The sequence below is a fragment of the Pinus tabuliformis genome, chromosome 5_1, assembly GCF_031772625.1.
Source record: "Pinus tabuliformis cultivar Carrire ecotype Pingquan chromosome 5_1, CPIR1, whole genome shotgun sequence".
Taxonomy (NCBI): Eukaryota; Viridiplantae; Streptophyta; class Pinopsida; order Pinales; family Pinaceae; genus Pinus; species Pinus tabuliformis.
The window spans coordinates 724,223,794-724,245,398 of NC_142305.1; the positions used below are offsets into that span (position 1 = coordinate 724,223,794).

Consider the following 21,605-nt stretch of genomic DNA (forward strand, 5'->3'; position numbering starts at 1 on the left):
ATCACCACCACGGTCACATTTCATATTGAAGGTTTTTCCTTTCTTTATATTTTTCCCACTATATTATAGGTATATGTCTTGAATGTCGTCAATTATGAGTTTTAGTGATAAGAAAGTGTTTTTTTGTTTTTTGTTTTTTTGTGTTTTTTTTGTTTTGTTTTGTTTTTTTTTTTGGGCGAAAAAAGCAAGATTGTATTATATAAGATATATAAAGAGACAGAAAGTACATTTACATGTAGTTCTGTATATGGCCAATTTATAGATGAGCCATTAAAAAGACTAGATGAGATGGGCAACATAATCCCAACATAAAGACAAGATTTTCAAGGAAAAAAGACAGTTCAAAGAGCTGCCAGCAAGATGCAAAAATTTTACATTTCTCATAGAAAGGAAATAGGAGAAATTAGATTTTCAGAAGGAGGGAAGCACTGAATAGGAGATTCACATTATACTTCGCTCATTCATAAACAAAATTCGGAGGGACAAGAGGACAAAAGAGGAAACAAAAAACAGTGCATACCTGAGTATCAGCTAATATGGAATTAAAAACCTGGAAGGGAAAATTCCTGGATAGAGAAAAATTCCCCTTCAGACTTTACCTTCATATACCAAAAACCTGGATCCAATTGAAGACCCTCCTTTGACAAAAAGTCTGCTTGCTGGTTCTGAGCCCTGTTGATATGGTGAATAGTGCATCCTTCCATCCTTCTCCAGAAAAACCTGATCCTATCCATCCAGCCTACAAGGTGAGGCTTGTAGATATTATTTTTCCCTGATACATAATCCACCATAACTTTGGAATCTCCAAAGATTGAGACTGCCTGAATGTTGAGAAAAAAGCAAAAATTAAGAAGGCCTGCAAGAGCCATCCCCTCAGCTTTGCTGTTGGAGCCCATTCCCCCATTCCAATGGATGAGATATTGTACATTTTCATTCATTATGATGTGCACTCCACAACCACAGGAACCATTCTGCGCAGCTCCGTCGAAATACGCTCTTGGAAGCATTGTGTGAGCCTGCGCATGTTCTTTACAATTCTCCTTTTTTTGCTTGTGAGTCTTTTCCGGTAAAGAGTCATAGAGGGATACAATATTAGTCAAAATTTCCAAGAAAGGCTCTTTCCTGCCATTGAAAATAACATTGTTTCTCCATCTCCAAATGCTCCAGAGGGTGATAATAACTATCGGCCTCCAGGATTCCTTCTGCCCACTCCACCAAAGAAACGCTTCTTTTGTGGAAGCATGAGAAATATGTGGGATTCCATAAATATTTTCCAGAGATTGCCATAATTGCTGAGTTCTTTGGCAGTTTAAAAACATGTGACAGTTGCTTTCCTCAGCCGATTTGCATATTAAACAGATACTTGGTCCATGCCATCCCCTCTTTTTCAAGTTTTCCCATGATAAATTTTTGTTGTGGAAAGTCAACCATGAAAATGAATCATTTTGGAAGGACATCCAGATTTCCAAAAAGCAGTTGGGAATATAGGACTGGGAAGAGCACCCTTTTTACCAATCATATTCTGATAAATATCCTTAACACAAACCAGGTTAATACCTTTTGAATCCTTCCAAATAAGACGATCAGATTCCGAAGAGCGATATATGTCGCAGTTTCTCAGGAATGTTCTGATGTTCCTCCATATTTGGGCTATAGTATCTGGCATCTCCATATTTTCTGCCTCTTTCCATAGAGGGATCAGTCCCTGCCAATCAGAAATCAGTTTGTCCCAATAGAAAAAACCTTTTCTATGGAAAATTTTTATCAATGCTTCAGGCACATAGATTTCCTCCAAACTGCTCAGAAAATGATCTATTCCAATAAGGATCTTGCTGCCGGATTGGAAACACCATGCTAAATTCTTCAGGAAATAACCTTCTATCTTGCGGAAGCTCAGCCATATTGCTGACCCATATGTGGGACCAATCCTTCCCAACCTGAACCAGTGTGAGATATCCTTGCTGCCCATATATTTCTTTTGAATTGTGTTACTCCATGGACCCTCTCCATAAATCCCTCTCCACAATGACTTACATAAAAGTGCCTTTCCGAAAGTCCACAAGTCCAGCAGGCCCCATCCACCCAGGCTCTTCGGCAAAGAGATATCAGATAATTTAGACAGATGAAATTTCCTTTTTCTCTGATTGGCCGCCCCATATAAAATTTGCAGTTAGCTTATTCATTTTTTGAATGATACTTGCAGGAAGAAAAAATAAATGAGCCCAATATACTGCAAGTTGAGTTAAGACCGATTGCGCCAAGATCACTCTTCCTGCCAATGATAGACATCTGTATTCCCAAACTGATATCTTTTTATAATACCTATCTAGAATCCATTGCCAGTCCAATTTTGAATATCCCTTTGCTTTTAGCTGGAAACCCAAGTATTTTATTCCATGCTTAATGGATTGCGTCTCTATTCCAAACAGAGAGGATATCCATTCTACTGCTTCCAAATTGACATCATTATGGTAGATTACTGACTTTGATTTGTTTATTTGCAATCCTGTGGCTTTTTGAAAATTTTTTTAGGATGTCATAAAAGCATAGCCAGGTGAGTCTGCACAGCATTCCAAACATAAGAATATCATCTACAAATAAGTTATGCGAGATGAAGTTGTTTCTGCAGATTTTCAATGGGCGGCACCTGTTTTCCTTGACTGCCTTATTGATGTGGAGGCTTAGCGAATTCATTGCCAAGATGAATAAAAGAGGCGACAGTGGGCAGCCTTGGCGAAGACCTCTGGCAGCTAGAAAGTAAGAAGATGGAATCCCATTTACAATGATAGCATAGTTCACCTTCTCAACACATGCCATTATCCAGTTTATCATGTTGGTTCTTAATCCAATCTTTGCAAGTAAGCACCTGATGAAACCCCAATTAAGGCAATCGTATGCCTTTCGGAGATCGATTTTGAAAATAACAGCTTCCCTTTTTTTAGTATGCATGGCAAACAGACTTTCTTGTGTGTTTGCAACTGCATCCAGAATATTTCTTCCCTTTAAAAATCCGTGCTGATCCTTTGTTAAGAACCTTGAAAGAGTTTCTTTGATTCTTTCTGCAATAATTTTTGAGATGATTTTGAAAGAAATGTTACAAAGGGATATCGGTCTAAAATCTTGGAATGATTCTGCTTCCCCTTTTTTTGGAATGAGTGCTATATGAGTGGAAGAAGTTTTCTGATGAATGCTCCCTGATATTCTGGATCCTTCTACCATCCTTAGCAAATCAGTTTTGATAATATCAAAAAAGTGGATGAAGAATTCTACCGTCCAGCCATCTGGGCCTGGACACTTATCCCTTTTAAAAGATTTCATTGTTTCTAACAGCTCCTCCTCGGTTACTAGCTAGAAAAGGCGATCATTTAGTTCATCATCGAACATTTGTGGGAATAAATCAATGCCCCATAGAATATCTTGAATCCTGCAGTCCTCAGCTCTCTTATACTGATTTTCAAAATATCTTACAGCCTCATTTGAGATGTCCTGTTGAGAGTATAGGAAACCCCCCTTTCCATCACTTATTTTCCATATAGAATTTTTCTCACGTCTGGAGCTCGCAAACTTGTGGAAAAATTTTGTGTTCTTGTCCCCCTCCTTAAGCCAGATCGCCCTACTCTTTAATCTCCAAAAAGCTTCCTCCTGATCCAAGATTTTTAATTTTTTCTTTTGAAGCTCCTTTATACGACATCTCATTTTGAAAGTGAGTAGATGAGCAGCCAGAACTCCTGAGATGTTGTCCAGTTCCTTTTGAATTTCCCGGAGGGTTGTTCTATTCATTTGCCCTTTTTTGAATTGCCATTCCTTAACCACCTTTCTAATGGAGTCTAGCTTGTCCCTAAAGGTCAAAAAAGGGGGCATATTCTCTGTTGATGACAGCTCTTTCCAGGTTCTTATTATAACCTCATTAAACTCTGGTTCTTCCAAAAATGTCCTGTTAAATTTGAATGAATAGCCTTTTCTAAAACCCTTTTCTCTCCAGCCTAGAAGGATCGGTCTATGATATGATATGAACACATTCCCAATTGTTGAGAAAGGCATGCCCATTCTATCGATTATACTAGCATGAAGGATAAATCTATCAAGTCTTTTGGCTATATAAGCCTCTTCGATCCTTCCATTTTCCCAAGTCGGAAGCATTTTGGGAGGATTTATATCAACAAGATTCCTGCTTAGTAGTTCATATTTGATGCGATCTGCAAGGGGATCCTTTTTTCTGTTGATGCCCCATGTTTCATCCAAGTTTAAAGTGACATTTAGATCTCCTGCAATCATCAAAGATTCGATGTCAAAAATTTTTGAAGCAAATAATTTCTCCCAGAATGGCAATCTATTTTTGTAAGGAGCGTAAATATTCAGTGTGTTGATCGGACAACCTTTCCCCCTGATTTGTGCCGAGATGAGAATGCCCGCCAAACATCTGTATGCCTTTGCTTTGATCCAATCAGGATCCCATAAAACTGCCAGGCCTCCAGAAAGGCCATTTGCTTCCGAAGCGGTTATATGCCAGGAGGGAAACATTTTCCTGAAATAGGAAATTGATACAGAAGTGTTATGCATGGTTTCTTGGATTAATATGATTTTAGGTCTTACTGAATGGAAAAAATTCTTTAGAGCCAAATTTTTTTTGTCTGCCCCCAGACCTCTTACATTCATGGATATGATGAATGTCATTTGGGATTCTTTTCGGCCATTCTTGCTCTAAGAGGCCTTTCTTCAGTCATATCAATGATAGGGACATCTATAAGAGAAAGATTACGAACACCACTGCCTGCCCCATCGACCCTCCCCCTGAAGTGTCTACTACCTCTGTTGTTTTTTCTTCTCACCGTTATGTTCCTTGCAGAATTTGGGCTTATTTGAGGAGAGGATTGTTTCCCCGGCTTATGAATAGTGAGGGGTCTAAGTTCCAGCGATTTCTTGTTTAGAAGATAGTCCAAGTCACTTCCAATTGAGTTCGTGGGAGAAGAGACTGGGGAGTTTAAAGGGGTAGCCGTAACCATAGGTTCTTTTCCTTTTCCAGATGGAGTCCTTTTCTTTTTTGGTGATGGAGAGGAGGATGGGATGAGGGTAATATGGACCTCCCTATTAGAATCTTTAAAAGATTGAGGGACCGGAGGAGGGATGGGGATTTCATGATCAGAGGCAGGCTCCAGAGGAGGCATTGAAGGGGAAATAATATCCAAAGGATTTGGATTCTTGAGAGGAGGCGGAGTTTGTTGATAAACTTCACGATTAATAACCCTTTGCTGTTCACCAGACTCTGATGGAGACAGGCTTTTTGTAGATGTTAACTTCTCTATTCCCGGGGATGGGGACTTCATCCTATAAGAGTTTGCTGCAAACTGGGAGAAACCATGATGCTTTCGGTTTTTTAGGACAGGTTGACGAGGGCAATTTTTGATTAGGTGTCCCGTCCGATGGCATGCTGAGCATCTAAAGGGTACTCCCCAAAAGTCCAACCTCTGATTTATTTTTAGCTCCCTCCAGAAAATGTCAATATGGTCCGGGAACCCTCCTCTGTAAGCTTTTTCTATGAGAATCCAGGCCACACGTTTGTCTTTTTCCCCCAGGCATCTAGGATCAACATATACACATCTTCCTATGGCATTTCCTATCTCTGTTAAGGTTTCCTTTGACCACAACTCCAGGGGAAGCCCGGGAAGCTTAACCCATATCAAGTTATTGATAGGAGTATTCTTCAACGGGTTATAACCCATATACCATTTATGTAACGCAAGAAAACTCCTTCCATAAACCCATGGGCGATTCTGAATGGCTTCCAGGTCGCTAGTACTCAAGAAATGAAAGCAATACCATTCTTTCAACAGTCTGGCCACAATAGGAGTGTAGTCGATCAGAGGTTTCCATTGCAGTTCGAGCCAGTTTCTCATCTTGGTGTCATCCATCTCTGGAAAGTGCCAACGGCCAACCAGAGCATATTCCTAGAGGCTTTCTATGCGGTCCGTCAGGTAAGCACTTTCAAGCTTGATCGCCGCGGGTGGGGGAATAGTTTTGACAGGCTTCAGATTCTTTTTAGAATAGTTCATAGACTCACCATGAACCTTTTCCTTTTGATGGACATTGGTTTGGCCGCCTTCGCAATTTGGTCTTACCTTTGCCCTACCATTTCCATCCATGTCATCATAAGGAAACGAGGGACGGACAAACATATCATCCAACGTGGATTGCCATTCATTTGACAGCATGGCGACACCCTGGTAGGATTCTGCCTGAATGGCTGCGTGGACCATGGCCTCCATGGCTGATGTGTCAGACGTAAAGTCCATTCTTAAAAAAGTCCACCTACTGTCTTTAACACAGGAGTACTAATAAATCCAAAAGAAGATATGTCGGATCAGGCATTAAATCGGCAGAATGTGTGGACTGACTCCCTCTGAGTATAATACCCAGAGAAAATAGGTTCAAAAAAGCAAGATCGAGGCTATCTGACAAAAGGACTGACAAGAGGAAGCCTCGAGAATAAAGAGGCACCCTTTCCCAAAGGAGAGCAGTAATCAAAAGGCCAGCTGTCTTCCGATTTTGAATGAGAGTGACGTTACCATGAGATAGGATATGGCAGATAGAGAAAGATTATTTAAAAAACGGCGGCTTCTCTTGTCCCCGGTTATCTGACCTCGTCCCTTATAATATTAATTATCCCTGAATATCATAAGATTTGAATCTACAAGAAACTCTGCCCGAGGTTGTCTTGAAAAGTAGGGATGTGATCGGGAGAATTTCCCAGTACCCAAACTGATTTCCGATACTCAGAAAAAAGAATCCGGCTCGGAAAAACCAGGAGACCGGCGGTGTCGAAAGAATGCCAGAAACGCGGCTAGGACTACTGCCAGTCCTCCAGAGGTCTCTTCTACATGGGATTGTTCAGGCGAAAAATCATCTCAAGGTTGACATGATCCTCCCAATCAAAACCCCGATGACAAAACATCTCTTGCATCAGAGATACAGAGATTGTTCAGGATGAAACATCAGGACATACAATGCAGCAACAAAAAACTTCGCAAACACACCACCAGGGGCCTAACTTAAAACGTATATCTGAGCAAGGTTTGGTTATGACAAAATAGTTTTTTAGCTTGAATGCGAATACCCACGACCAGAACGAATTGACAGGCCCCGACATGTGAATTCAATAAGAATACCCGAGAAGAAAACAAACATGCCTTCTAGGACAAATTCAGTCTTTTATAACAAAAAACTAGATTCAGACTGATATCAACACCAGAAATCTTGTTGTTGTTAAACAATTTGTTGTTATATAGGTAATAGTTTTACAAGTGATTAGAAGTGATATTTGTTTTAATAAGCGAAATACAAATATTTTATATTTTAATTTTTAATTTAGGAATATATATATATATATATATATATATATATATATATATATATATATATATATATATTTATAAAATTAAAAAATTCATTATTTAAATTATATTTTAAATATACAAATAAATTTAATATTTTAAGAAATTAACAATTCAAATATATAATTTCAATAAAATTTAACTCAATTTTAAATAAAATTAATTAAAAATTATTAAAAAAAACAAAAAATATATAAAGAGCTTAATATTTAAATGTATAAATAATTTTTTCCTCTCTAACTTAAAGCTAAATGTTAATACAATCAATCTAGTCAAATTTCAAGATGTCAATATCTTGGTCTATGTTGGTTGCAGTTAAAGACACTCTACAATTTAGTATTGGGGAGATGTTGTAATGCTTGTAAATGAGTGTAAACAATATCGGCTCATTATGAGGAAGATGTTATAGTGGTTGTAAATATATTAATTATTTAATATAGATTTAATATGAGAGTAGATAAATTTCAAGATGTCAATATCTTGGTCCATGTTGGTTGCAGTTAAAGACGCTATACAACTTAGTAGGGGGAGATATTGTAATGCTTGTAAATGAGTGTAAACAATGTCCGTTCACTATGAGAAAGATGTTGTAGTGGTTGTAAATAGAGTAAATATTTAAAAGTAGACTTAATATGAGAGAAATGTTATAATTTCTGTAAAATGAAACATTAAATAAAAAAATAAATAAGACAATATGCAAATTCAATAAAAAAATTTCAAAATAAATAAAAATAAAAATAATAAGTAGATTCAATTCAATTTATTGCAATTTTGTTTTATTAATTGTTATAGCTCCAAATATCATCCTTGGTATTTGTGATGCTTGGTTTATGGCCTAGGGCAACCCCTCCTTCCAGACTTGGTCCAAATATTTTAAAAACAGTGTTTTACTCCCTGTACGCTACTTTGCCCTGTGATAAAAGCGTGTACACGCGGGTTCGTCAATACCCAACCGGCGTATATGTGTTAAAACACTTAAAAAAATTAAATTTCCATAACTTGGTGGAGTTCACGGGTTTTACCTGTTGATTACCTCCTAGTGCCCGTGGCCCAACTGTTTCCTAATTAAAAAACTAATTGGGGGAAGTATAAATAGACTTCTATGGGAAGGCCTTAAGGAGGAGAAGAGATAGAATTACTATACTGAGATTATCCCTTGACTGAGTCTGAAGTATCCCTATGCTTCAAGCACTTCCCCAAGTTCAGGAAACCCTTATTTCATTGAGTGTTGATATTCTCCCACTTGCTTGAGATATCATGGTATTGGTTATGGAAGGAGGCTGTTGAAGACTGGGATTGGACGGACTTGGAGGATGGTTCCGCTTGGAGCTGGAAGAAGAAGACTCAGGTGAATTCTCTCCATGTTTATTATAGTTTTCTACAATAAAAAGAAACGTTGTCTTGTTCCTGAGATTGACCTTGTTTATGCATCAGATGTTGTTGTAATTCATGTATGAATGTCATTTTGATGTATAACTAATCATCTTACTTATATGATATAAAGTTGATTTCATTAAAATGCTTTATCTATATGCTGCTATGTATGTTCGGATTGGTTGATTTGCATATTCGAAGATTATCAGGAGTTGCAGAGGGTCTAAACCCTGTTGGAACTACCCAAACGAAGGACATCTGGGTATGTTCATCCTTACATAGTTTGTTTATTTAAGCATGTTGCCTGAGTTGTATGCGTGTTTCTTGTTGTAGATTACTCTTGCTCTGTTGGGGTTCTAACCCAAAGCCCTAGGGTACTTATTCCCGTAACATTCATAAATTTACAAACATATTTTATTTAAAAAAACATAATATACATATCACGTTAAAATAAATTTAAATAATAATAATTCATATATATATTCAGAAAATATAATTAATAAATATATAAAAATTTAATATATATATATATATATATATATATATATAAATAAATTAAAATTTATGTGTCTGTTTAAAATAATAATTCATATTCCTCGTTATTATATTTTAGATTTTTTTATTTAAAATAATAATTTATATTCATAATTATTATATTTTAAAAATTCGTATGTAAATTTAATTAATAAATATGAACATTTTCAAAATTGAAAAATAAATTAAATATAATACTTTACCTTAATCTCCTCTAAGTAATTCATAATATAAAATATAATACTTTACCTTAAACTCCTATAAATAATTCATAATATAAAATCTAAATATAAAAATAAATACAAATGTCTAATTATTATTAGATATATAATTAAACAGATAAATCATCTATGTAAGTTTTTACGTTTTAATTCGTCTAAATTCTTTCTCCATGTAAATGTAAAATAATCTTCTAATATAATCATCATCCATTTATTAATACGATGAAATAGGTATCGGGATATCTAAAAGTTTTGAAGAGTTATTATTGTTTATATATTTAAAATTAAAATTTTAAAAATTAATCATATAATATGTATTTTAGAAAAAAATTCAAAATTAAAAATGAATAATGATAATTAAATAGATAAACTATCTATATAAGGTTTTTTCAATCATCTAATCTAATCATAATTTGCTTAGTAATATGATGTAATAGGTAAAATTTTTGTGTAGTTATTATGGTTTATATTTTTAAAATTATTAGTAATTTATAAAATTTATGTTTTATCAAAATAAATAAATTATAAGTTAACATTTTTTATTAATTTAGAGAAAAATAATATTTTGGGACGTTTTTTTAATGAGTAAAAATGGTCTTACTTTGATTGGATTTGTTGGCCTTTAGATATATACAAAATAAAGACAATAACAATTTCAAAGAATTAGATTTCTTGTGATTTACTATCGACTATGCACAAAATCTTCCAGAAAACTTGACAAAGCTTACTTTCATTCTGGTGCATTTTTGGCAATGAGAAGAGCTACCTCATTTTGTCAAGCTCATGGCGCCTGGAGATTTTGTTGCTTCCATCTGAGGGACGCATGTCAGTCCATGATGCGTCGTTGATTGTGTAGGATGTCTGCGAAAAAGCTAACATGGTTTGCATGGTCTAGATGGTGCACTTGAGAGAGTTTGTGATAACCCCACCCAAGGTTCTCGTATGACCCACATTGTAAATATGATGTAAATGTTATGCAATGTTTGAAATCAAAGAAAAAGGGGATTGGGTATAAGGGACACGGATTCCAGAGTTGGGGTGGAGAATTGGTTTCTTGTGCCAAGAAGAAACCTGGTTTGACAAGGCAGTGATTGATGGTTGACTAGTGCAAGGAGTTAATGAACTGGCTCCTAAAATTAAATGGGTTGAAGGAAAGTACTCAGGCCCATGCTTTCTTGAGAAAACACAACAAGCAAGGAGGAGAGAGATTTAGGAAGAGTTGTAAACAACAAGAAAGCGACATCGAATAACACTGGCAGAACTGCAGGCCAAGAAGGGGGTTATTCAAAGAGGAGAGAGAGACTCATTCGAGACACACACATAGGAAGGGAAGGACAGACCTTTTTAGTTTTGGGGAGCAAATTGAGGAGAGGACGAAAATCGCACCTCCGACGGAAGCTTCCAACATACAACTTGAAGAGAAGACAAGAGAAGGGGACCAATTCTCTGTCCCAGGAGGTTGTGGGTTGAGTGCTAGTCTTTCGAGCCATGCAACAACCTGGGTTCCCTAGAGGCTGCGAGTTGAGATAGAATTCCTAGAACCCTGTAATAGATCGGGTCCCTAGAGGTTGTGGGTTGAGACAAGAGGTCTCTGGATCCCTGTGACAACTTCGGTCCCTGGAGGATGTGGGTGGAATGAAATCTCTAGAGCCCTGTAATGTCTTGGGTTCCCTGGAGGCTGTGGATTGAGATAGCCACTCTGGAGCCCTGTAACATCTTAGGAGAAGACCATCCTGAAGCTAAAACAAAAGTTCTTGGTTACTGCCCTGATTGGTATAGTGTTTTTTGGATTCCTCGGGAGGGGGTGAAACACTATAAGTGCCCATGGGGGTGAGGTTGGGCACCTCTAGACTCCCTATGCAGGCAATAAAGAGGTAAACAACTATGGGGATTGAGGAAAGAGGTCCTCTGGAGTCCCTGACATAACTGGGAGCTTGTGTGTGGTCCCAAAAGCAAGCATTTTCCCCTCAGACTCTGGAATCTTGCTCGGGGCTAGCACTTGTAAGTAACAGTGGTTGCATCTGTCTATGATTGGGTGGAGAGTCATAGTCCTAGACTTAGTTTCTATGCAAACTAAAAGATAAGTATTTATGAATGTTGCGTGCATTTAATGGATGGCATTGCATTTTCATCTGTAATAAATATGGAAAATAGGGGCTACAATTGTGTTGTTGTGTGTATGCTTGTGGTGCAATTATGAAGGGATATCTCCCTAACTTGTATGTTGAATATGTCTATGTGTATGTAAGTTTACATGTGTGCTTGTGCTTACACTTAACAATAAATGTGTTTAATAGCCTAAGTATTAGCGACCATAGAATATCTGATGCCTAAGACGTGAAACGAGCTCCATAACAAGGATGCCTAAGCTATAGAGCAGAGGTAGACTCTTGTTATGAATAAACTATTTATCTATGTCTAGGAATAATCTAGTGGTGAAGATTAATGAACTCAATGATCTACTTTAGGGCCAAACCATGAACAGTTAAAGAAGTGGGTTCTGAGACCCTTTTTTTATTAATGTACAATTTATATGGAAGACCCTCTGTTGGCTAGGGTCGGTCATTGTATACATGGAGGTAATTTCTTATAAGTTGTTGTGTCAGGAGGCAAGCAGTGTATGAAGGATAAAGGGATATTTCTGAGGGCCAGTCGTGCCTGACATCCTTACCATAATGGCCTTTAACCTTGCATTTGCAACAACCTCTATTCATGCCACAAGGATTTTGGAAATGAGGACTACAATTCCATACCAATAGTTGAATGCCTCGACAACCCATGAGTGGCACCAAGAAATTGCGTTTAGAGTTCGTGTAGACTTTGGAACTGTTGGAGTGTAGCAGGAGAGGTGGAAGTCTCCTGAAAGCTCGCGTCATGCCTTTGATATATATTAAACGTAGGAGGGCCTATGCTACTATGCGAGGAATTCCCTGCCTTTGCCGCAAGATAGGAAGCCCTCAATGTAGCTATCATCCAAGCTTAGAAGGGGTAACACTGTGGGACACTTTAATCTGACTCTGATGGAGTGGCGAGATCTTGAAGGAGATATGGAGGCCAATCAGACCTTTGAGACCAAGGCACAGTTGAGAAGACTAGCTCGAGGAAGCCTGCACGATGGTAGAATCGGCCTCTAGGGAGAGAGCAGAGATCACTACTGAAGACATTGTATGAGGTAAACCTGAATTCCCTTGACCAAGCCATTATAGAATGGTAAGGGAAAAGCATTCATTGTGGCATAAGGAAGCAAAGCCCTAACCTTATAGGAAAAAATGGATAGACTTATCCCTTTAAAGATCAAAACCTTAGACATGAAGGATTCCAATTGGAGCAGCCATATCCGCCTTTATGTGATTGGGTGGAGGAAACTGGCGTTGACTATCTGTTGGGTGCATACAGCCAGACATACAACCTAGAGATCATTGGTCAGAACCGATGCCTCGATGGTAAAAAAAGGACAGCGATGCTGACCTTTACTAGTCAAAGGTCAGGTCATGTGCTGAGGGAAGGGAGTGCGTTTGATATGTTGACCAAACTAGGTTGGAAGTCGGGGGTCAAGCGATCGGGAGGAAGGAAAGCCCCGAGTCCTTAGAATGGGTCAACCCCAACTTAGTCGAAGGTCGGGAGGTCAAGATGTGAAATGGTATTGTGAGTAGGGAGACACATATGTCCAAATCATTCCACTCACCTATTGGTTGGACAAGCCCATGGTGGACCTTCGTGTGGCAGCAGGAGATAAGCGATTGTTATAGACATATTTGGGCACTTCAACCCAAAAACTGATATGTCGATAAACTAGGGCTCATCAACCCCTAAAAGAGTTGTTTCATACCCTAAAATAACATGGTCATCTGATTACATCATTCCCCAAAAGTTCCACCTGAAAAACCATCCAGAAATGGCCTAAACTAAACCATACTGACTGCTACACTGGCCAGGTGCGATGCATACTGAGTGATACACTGCTCAGGTGCGATGCATACTGATTAGGCCTTCTATAAGGTGCGATGAGCGAGGATGGAAAAATGTCCGAGACAGTTTGCTAAGTGGATGCTCATAGAATCTTCTAGAAACTTCCCCTCTGCTACTTGCCTCTTTGAATTCGCCCAAGGATGAGTAAGGGATCTAAACTTCAGTTATCTCTTCTCTTGCGGAACCAAATGTGACAAGTGGAATGACACTAATCAAACCCCAGAGATGACTCACACCCTTGCACACATCTATAAATGGATCCCTCATCTAAGAGATCCAGAGGCTGGAATGTTGTGAATTGCAAGTAAGTGCTAATAGTTTGTAATTGAGGAAAGAGCATTGTATTGTTGGTGTGATCTTTCTATTTCATGAGGTGAAGAGGGCTTGATGTTGGGAGGATGATGCTGGATCAGACAACTGGGTTGTAATTCTCCCTTCTATTTAATAAAGTTCTTCAAGTTTTCTTCCATATGATTGTGCAATTGTGAATGTTATCATTTGTGAATGCTATTATATGTTCATTATATATCTGATTCTGTAATGTGTATGTTGTAATAGATCAAGATGCTTTGACGGTTCTTTGTTACTGTGTTTCTACAGGTACTCTCCAAGCAGGATAAGTACGGGGAGGAGTTGCAAGCTCTATTAAGGGGGAGAGAGATCAAGCAAAGCATTAGGTGGAAGTTCCAGGTTGGTCACATTATCTTTCTCTTATCCATTACACATAGAATAAATTGTTGAATTGCTTTAAACTGTTGTTTCTAGGGTAGCTGCCAAACCTAGAGGGCTAGTCGCTCGAAAAGACACTAGTTTTCCCAGAAACAAATTGGTGACTCCACTGGGGATCGAATAGATGTTTGTTTGTTGTTATTGTTTATTTTATAAACTATAGACAGAGCTTGAAGTCAGCCAGGTAGCCTTCGAACTGCTCTTGCTCTGCAATTGCATAGTAGATGAATGCTGCTTCAGTCAATCTCTGGTTTAGTTTATGAATTAAACATTTGACTTACAAGAATTCTAGATGCCCTTTTGGTAGCTCAGTAACCTCTCAAGACATTCCTCTGTACTTTGCTCTTTACTGTCCATCATAGCTCAGCTTAACTCACTAAAAACAGCTGCACATCTGAGCCAAAACCCACTTCAGTTGCGCTCCTTGGCCCATCACACTGTTTGTCACTGTAAACCAGTATGAATCTTACCTCCCAAGTGTGTAAAGGCGATGCATCCCTGTGCGATGACTGACTGAACCTATTTCCATTTTAGAAATTGGGGGTTTTTGTCCTTGTTTTCAGTATTGTTTAGTTGTTTTGCTGCTTATGAATAGTGCCTCCTTACTGAAGCCTGCTTGCATCACATAGATCAGCCTCCATAGACTAGGATTAGTGAATGTTTTTGGTATTTGTTCACCATTTACAACCCTTTGTCGAAAACTTGTTTAAATCGTTTTGTCGCTTTGATGCAAAAAGTGTCGTAACTGTCATTTTGTGTTGAAAAGAGAAGTGTCATGGATTCTTCCTTCCCTGAATAGTTGATTGAAATTTTCGTCAAGTATTTGGTTTTATTTGTTGATATTCGAAGTGTCGGAAGCATTGTTTTTATTAAAAATTGAAAAGTGTCGTTTAGTCTTCCTTTCTCTTTTGAAGAAGAAATTGTCGAAAATGTTGCTTTGAAAGAAATATTTCAGATCTTCACTTCATTTAGTTTTCCTTTTTGGCATTTTTCACATTAAGGAGAATGAAAACAAATACATGCATTTGCATTTGCATTTAGTTTGTGTGCGAAAAATGATTTAGGAAAATGCACTAGTGTGTGCTCTTTGCTCTTTGTTTGAAAGAATTGTAATCTTCTTTCCCTAGTAGCTAGGATTTTCATTTCTCAAAATAAACAAAGATTGTTTATCATTGTAGATTGCATTTTAGGAATTTCAAAATCATCATCACACAGTGAACCATTGAAAGGAAAACTTTAAACAAGATCAACTCTAAAATAAATTTCAATGAACTTAACAATGCTTTGGAACTTAACGCAACATATCTAGAGGTCTAGGCTAGAGACGTGTTCCGGCGTTGTAAAAACTAGTAACTATCGTTTTCATTGAAGGTTGGGTGATTCCTCCTCCTTGATACGACAAGTGCTAGCACGGACTTGTGCTCCTCGTACCGTCGTGTATATATTGGGAGACCACAATAGGCTTATATCCTTTATCCATAGGAAGCTGAGTTTGCAGCCTTATTGATCACAATGCACTGAACACAACATTCAGGAAGATTGACTTCCATACATAAGTCCTTGGTAATTTCTCTTTAATTTATCACCAAGGTGTATATTGTAGTTTTGCGATTGGTTTGGTAATCCCTCTGTTTAGGTTTTCTAGAGTAGTCACTTTCGTTCCTTTTCGACTCTTTAAAAGAAAAGGTCCATCTGAGCACTTGTCAGTTCAGGCTCATTAAAAATCAAAGGGGACTAGAGTCATCTTTAGCTTTTTCTCGACTCTTAAAAACTAAAAAAGAAAAGTTGTGTCAAAGCGCCTTTAAAATTAATTGAATTCGGAATAACATTCCTGTTCCTTCGCTGATCTTAGGTTGAGATATATGGAGTCCACCAATCAAGGAATCCATTTTGAGTGGAATCATAGTCCTTTTACTTCTTGGGGGAATATTGGTGCTCCTCATATGGCCACATTGTCCCTTCTGGGACTTACCATTGGTCTGCCGGTATGGCTGTTCTCAACCTCTGTGGTTCAAAATGCCGCGATTCCTCCGCAATCGAATCAACCTCCAGCTGATATTGAAGTTGACCCTTCGTCTTCTTCTTCATTTGTTTCTCCCTCCCCTTCTTCCTCTTCGCTTGGTGAAAGTAGTGATGCTAGTAACCAAGTGGCTAAGAAGAAGAAGGGAAGGAGAAGAAGAAGAAGCCAATTCAGCAAGGGAGCAACCAAGCAACCATTGCTTTGGATGCATCAGCTGGTGAAAATCCGCACATTAAAGCTCCTAAACCCAAATTTCCTTGCATAATTTGTAGAGGAGACCATTTTCATTGAGATTGTCCCCGCTTTCCTCGGATCTTGAGAGAATGGTCTCCTCGTTCCAACCGTCAGTGTCATCAAGCTCTGGTGATCATGTTGGTAACACTCCTTCGACTAGTGATAGCGAAGCTCATGGACAGAAGGGAAAGGTCAAATTTCCATGTAGGTTATGTGAAGGTAATCATTCCCTTCACCGTTTTCCCTTTTTGGATGAAGCCAAAAGAGTGTTGGATAACTGTCGTGCTTCACTGCACCGACTTCCATCTGGTTACCAGAAACTCTCCCCAAGTCCTTTACTAGTTGAAAAACCGACTGACCTAAATCAACCGTTGGTTGAAACCACTCTCTCTAAAAGTGAATCTTATGAGTCTATACCTGACCAAAGTCAACAAGTCGAGGTGACACCCGACCCAGTTTTACCTTCAGAAAATCGTACCCTTCCCGAAGAGAGTGAGAACGATACCGTTCAAATTATTTTTGTTACTTCAGAGTCCGATGAACTTGGGGGAAATCCACCCGTTCTTTCACAACAGGAGGAAAATCCTTGAGTTATCATAACTCAATAGGTTAATTCACCCATTTATTCGGTACCCCCTCCAAGTAGTCTAGTTGCTTCCTTTGATTGGAATCAACTAACAAGATCTCGCCTTCCTTATCATGTACCTTTCCAGATCATAGTACAAGTTCGTAAAATGATCATGTCTGGCACTATTCTAGATGAAGGGGAATAAGTGAGTATCCTTTCCTCAATTGCTTGGAAAGCTCTTGGTTCACCATCGCTTATGCCTGTTACACAGAATCTGTCAGGCTTTAACAAAGGAACCAGTCGACTGTTAGGGATCCTTCCTAAGTTACGATCACTTTGGGAGGGAAAACCGTTCATTTGAACGTGATGGTAGTCCCAGAACCATTAGATTAAAATCTACTCCTTGGACGTGACTATGTTTATAACATGGAGGCTATTGTTTCAACACTTTTCCGAGTGATGTGTTTCCCGCATGAAGGCAAAATTGTCACCGTTGACTAGCTTTCATTCCCCGGTTCAAGCATAGCTCCAAGTCAATCATCATCCCTAAATAGTCCTTTTGCATCAAAAGTATTTTTTGAATCTTCACTCCATCCACCTGACTTCCATGAGTAGTCTAGTGAATGTAACGAAGCTTAGGGGGCATGCACCCTTTGTCTATTTTGTGGATGAACCTAGCTGAAAAGATAAGTTTCCTTGTAGGTTATGTGATTGGTTTGACAAACCATTCACCTTTGTCTATTCTGTGGATGAAGCCAAGGAAGTGTTTTGTCTTCTGGACGAAACCGTCCTAACTAACCTCAGTAAGTTTCCATATGGCTACTGGAGACTCTCTTTTTCGTCATGCTGGGGGCATGCAAACTTTTCATTTCCTTTTTCAATTTTCATTTTCTAGCTTTTTAGATTTGTTGTTTCTAGATTTTTAGTTTTCAAGTTTCTAGCTTTTTAGTTTTGTCATTTCGAGCTTGCGTAGAAATAGAAACTAGTTCAAGCATATCTTTCTGTTTTAAGCTTGTAAAAAAATGAAACTGAAACCGAGCATAGTTCCCCCACGGTTCAAGCTCGTTAAAAAATGAACCCACCACCAAGCATAGTTCCCCCATGTTTCAAGCTCATTAAAAAATGAACCCACCTTCAGGTAATTAACCTTTGTGATTGCCGCTCTATCAACCTTTTGAGCCTTGGTTGTGTACCTCTCATCACCTCCATTCTTTTGGCCGATCATACGCTTCCACTTGGTTGTTTACCCTTTTTGAGGAACAGCTGCGATGAGTGGTCTTGTTAGCCAACCTCTTCACAGAAACCACCATGTTTTGAGAAGTTCCAAGCTTACCTGGAACCAGTTGCTACCCTAGACACCACTCATTCCTCAAAATTGAGTCTCCTTTAAACCCTTTTTAGACTCGTTAAATATGAAAAGATTGTCGAGCACCGGCCTTTCCAGCTCGTTAAAGTGATTGGAAATGTCATCCCTCCTGTATATTTTAATCTTTTTCGAACCTGAGGGATTATCTCACAAAAAAGTTCGAGCGCTTGTCTTTTTCGGCTCATTAAAGTGATCGAAAAAGTCATCCCTTTCATATTATTCTATCCTTTTTCGGACCTAAGGGATTATTCTACGAAAAATAACTTCTGGATTTTGCTTTTCGTCTCTTTTCAAACTCTCTAAACATGAAAAGGACCGAGTTATCCTTGTCGTTATACTCGTTAAAACAATAGCGACAAGCTTGTCCATTCTAGATGAGATAGAGTTTCCTTTTTCGTCCCTTTTCAAACTCTCTAAATATGAAAAGGACCGAGTTATCCTTGTCTTTAAACTCATTAAAACAATAGTGACAAACTTGTCCATTCTAGAAAAGAACGAGTTTCACTGTTGCTAGACTCGTTAAAACATAGCGACAGGTTTTCCCAAAGGGCAAATTATAGAACAAGCATATGTTATCCTCCTCAAGCTTGACAAAAATAAAGAGGTACTGGTCAGCAATGACTGGGGAAAAAGGGAAGAAAACTTGAAAACTTTATGGTAGCAAGTCACTCTTGAACATGACACTTTCACTCCATCACCATTATTGAGTCGGGTTGTGTTATCCCATTCACCGTCATCTCACCATTGGTCTTTTACACCATCCATCTTTTGGGGTTAATGCTACCAATCCATCTCAGTGTCGCCGACATGTTCAAGAGAAGTCATTCAGTCGAGAAACCACAATCCAGTTAATGTCTCATCCACTACAATACCTTCAACCTTCATTTTTCATGACCGCCATTCCTGAACCTTGTGTCGTCAGATCGTTTTCACCTCCAGAAAATCATTTGCTTTGTTTCATGTCGTAGATGTGGGATACATCAAGGCCCTCCTATGACGAATCACTTCTTGTCGACATCAGCTCATTATCCAAGAAGTTGACTTAGAAACAACCCTTTCATTGCTTTGAAGCTTGCATGCCTCAATGGCAAGTTTCTCACTTCCAGCGACAGGTTGACATCAATGGCCTTCGACCGAAAGATTTTGCGTGGTGTTCTAAATTGGATCATATATTCACACCACGTGAATTTTACTGTAGTACCTTGAGGGTCATCATCATTATCGGTGATTCCTCTCGCGTCTGTTAATAGCTCACATTATTGGTTGGTAATCAGGCGATGTCTTTACATGTTCGACTTCAGAACATTTTTTCACATGGATCGACTTGTACATTGGGTGAAGATTGAACGAGTTTGAAGACCCCGAATCTAGTTTCATCCATCCGGGCTGTGATATATTCAGGAATAGAAAAACATCAAATGAACAAATATGCCGCACATATGGTCATCCAAACCAAGGATGATGACTCTACCTCTGAAGAATCACTAGTATGCATCTGCAGACAACTATCTGATCTATGTACATGAAATGAATTTATAAATCTGAGCATGGGAATGCTCGCCTCAGCTAGATCATGAAAACTATATTATGATGGTGTATTGTATTGTATCTTATATAGGTCACCTTCCAGTTCGAAACCTCAGATCCTCATGATAAAGCATTTCACCCGACATCAAGATTTACGACTTCATGATTTATGGGGCAACTGTTATAGACATATTTGGGCACTTCAACCCCAAAACTTATATGTCGATAAACTAGGGCTCATCAACCCCTAAAAGAGTTGTTTCATACCCTAAAAGAACATGGTCATCTGATTACATCATTCCCCAAAAGTTCCACCTCAAAAACCATCCAGAAATGGCCTAAACTGAACCATACTGACTGCTACACTGGCCAGGTACGATGCATATTGAGTGATGCACTGCTCAGGTGCGATGCATACTGATTAGGCTTTCAATAGGGTGTGATGAGTGAGGATGGACAAATGTTCGGGACAGTTTGCTAAGAGGATGCTCATAGAATCTTCTAGAAACTTCCCCTCTGCCGCTTGCCTCTCTGAATTCGCCCAAGGATTAGTAAGGGATCTAAAATTTAGTTATCTCTTCTCCTATGGAGCCAAATGTAACAAGTGGAATGACACTAATCAAACCCCAGAGATGACTCATACCTTTACACACATCTATAAATGGATCCCTCATCTAAGAGAGCCAGAGGCTGGAATGTTGTGAATTGCAAGTGCGTGCTGATAGTTTGTAATTGAGGAAAGAGCATTGTATTGTTGGTGTGATCTTGCTATTTCATGAGGTGAAGAGGGCTTGATGCTGGGAGGATGATGTTGGATCAGACAACTGGGTTGTAATTCTCCCTTCTATTTAATAAAGTTCTTTAGGTTTTCTTCCATATGATTGTGCAATTGTGAATGTTATCATTTGTGAATGCTATTATATGTTCATTATATATCTGATTCTGTAATGTGTATGTTGTAATAGATCAAGATGCTTTGACGGTTCTTTGCTACTGTGTTTCTACAGGTACTCTTCAAGCGGGGTAAGTACGGGGAGGAGTTGCAAGCTTTGTCAAGGGGGAGAGAGATCAAGCAAATGATTAGGCGGAAGTTCCAGGTTGGTCCCATTATCTTTCTCTTATCCATTACACATAGAAGAAATTGTTGAATTGCTTTAAACTGTTGTTTCTAGGGTAGCTTCCAAACCTAGAGGGCTAGTCACTTGAAAAGACACTAGTTTTCCCAGAAACATCGACCATCATTCCCTACGGGTGGGAGAGAAAAGGAAGGAAATTTAAAAATTAAATAAAAAAAATCAAGGTTTCGAGCCTCATATTCCCATTTCCATGACCAAACTATTGAAAATAGCGACAAGAAATGCTAAAAATAGAAGTGCTAAAATTAGCACTGCTATAAATAGCATTTCAGGATACATTCCAATTTTAGTTAGTCCCTAAACTAAAATTGTGAATTAAAATTCGAATTTGATCTTAGCAGCTATTTGTAAAATAATTAATTAATTCATCTTGAGTTAATTAGTTGTAGGAAATCAAACATGAAGTATATATGAAGACATGCAACAGTTTCTCCATTGATTGAGGAAGTTATCCCTTGATTAAAGGAGATCAGGATGAGTTGTACTTTGAGTTGTAATTAGTTAGCTTAGTTAACTGAGTTAAGTCCAGTTATATTAGT

At 38.4% G+C, this 21,605-nt stretch overlaps 1 protein-coding gene across 1 annotated transcript; it reads right to left on the minus strand.

Moving 5' to 3' along the window:
* Positions 1 to 3,348: 3,348 nt before the first annotated feature.
* On the minus strand, positions 3,349 to 4,560 carry LOC149166970 (uncharacterized). The gene has a single exon (XM_089430323.1). The coding sequence runs from the start codon at positions 4,558 to 4,560 to the stop codon at positions 3,349 to 3,351; it is 1,212 nt and encodes a 403-aa protein (XP_089286449.1).
* Positions 4,561 to 21,605: the final 17,045 nt, after the last annotated feature.

Excerpts from the sequence above, each read along its gene's own strand:
- LOC149166970 (XM_089430323.1), bottom strand. The coding sequence starts at position 4,560 with ATGCATAACACTTCTGTATCAATTTCCTATTTCAGGAAAATGTTTCCC.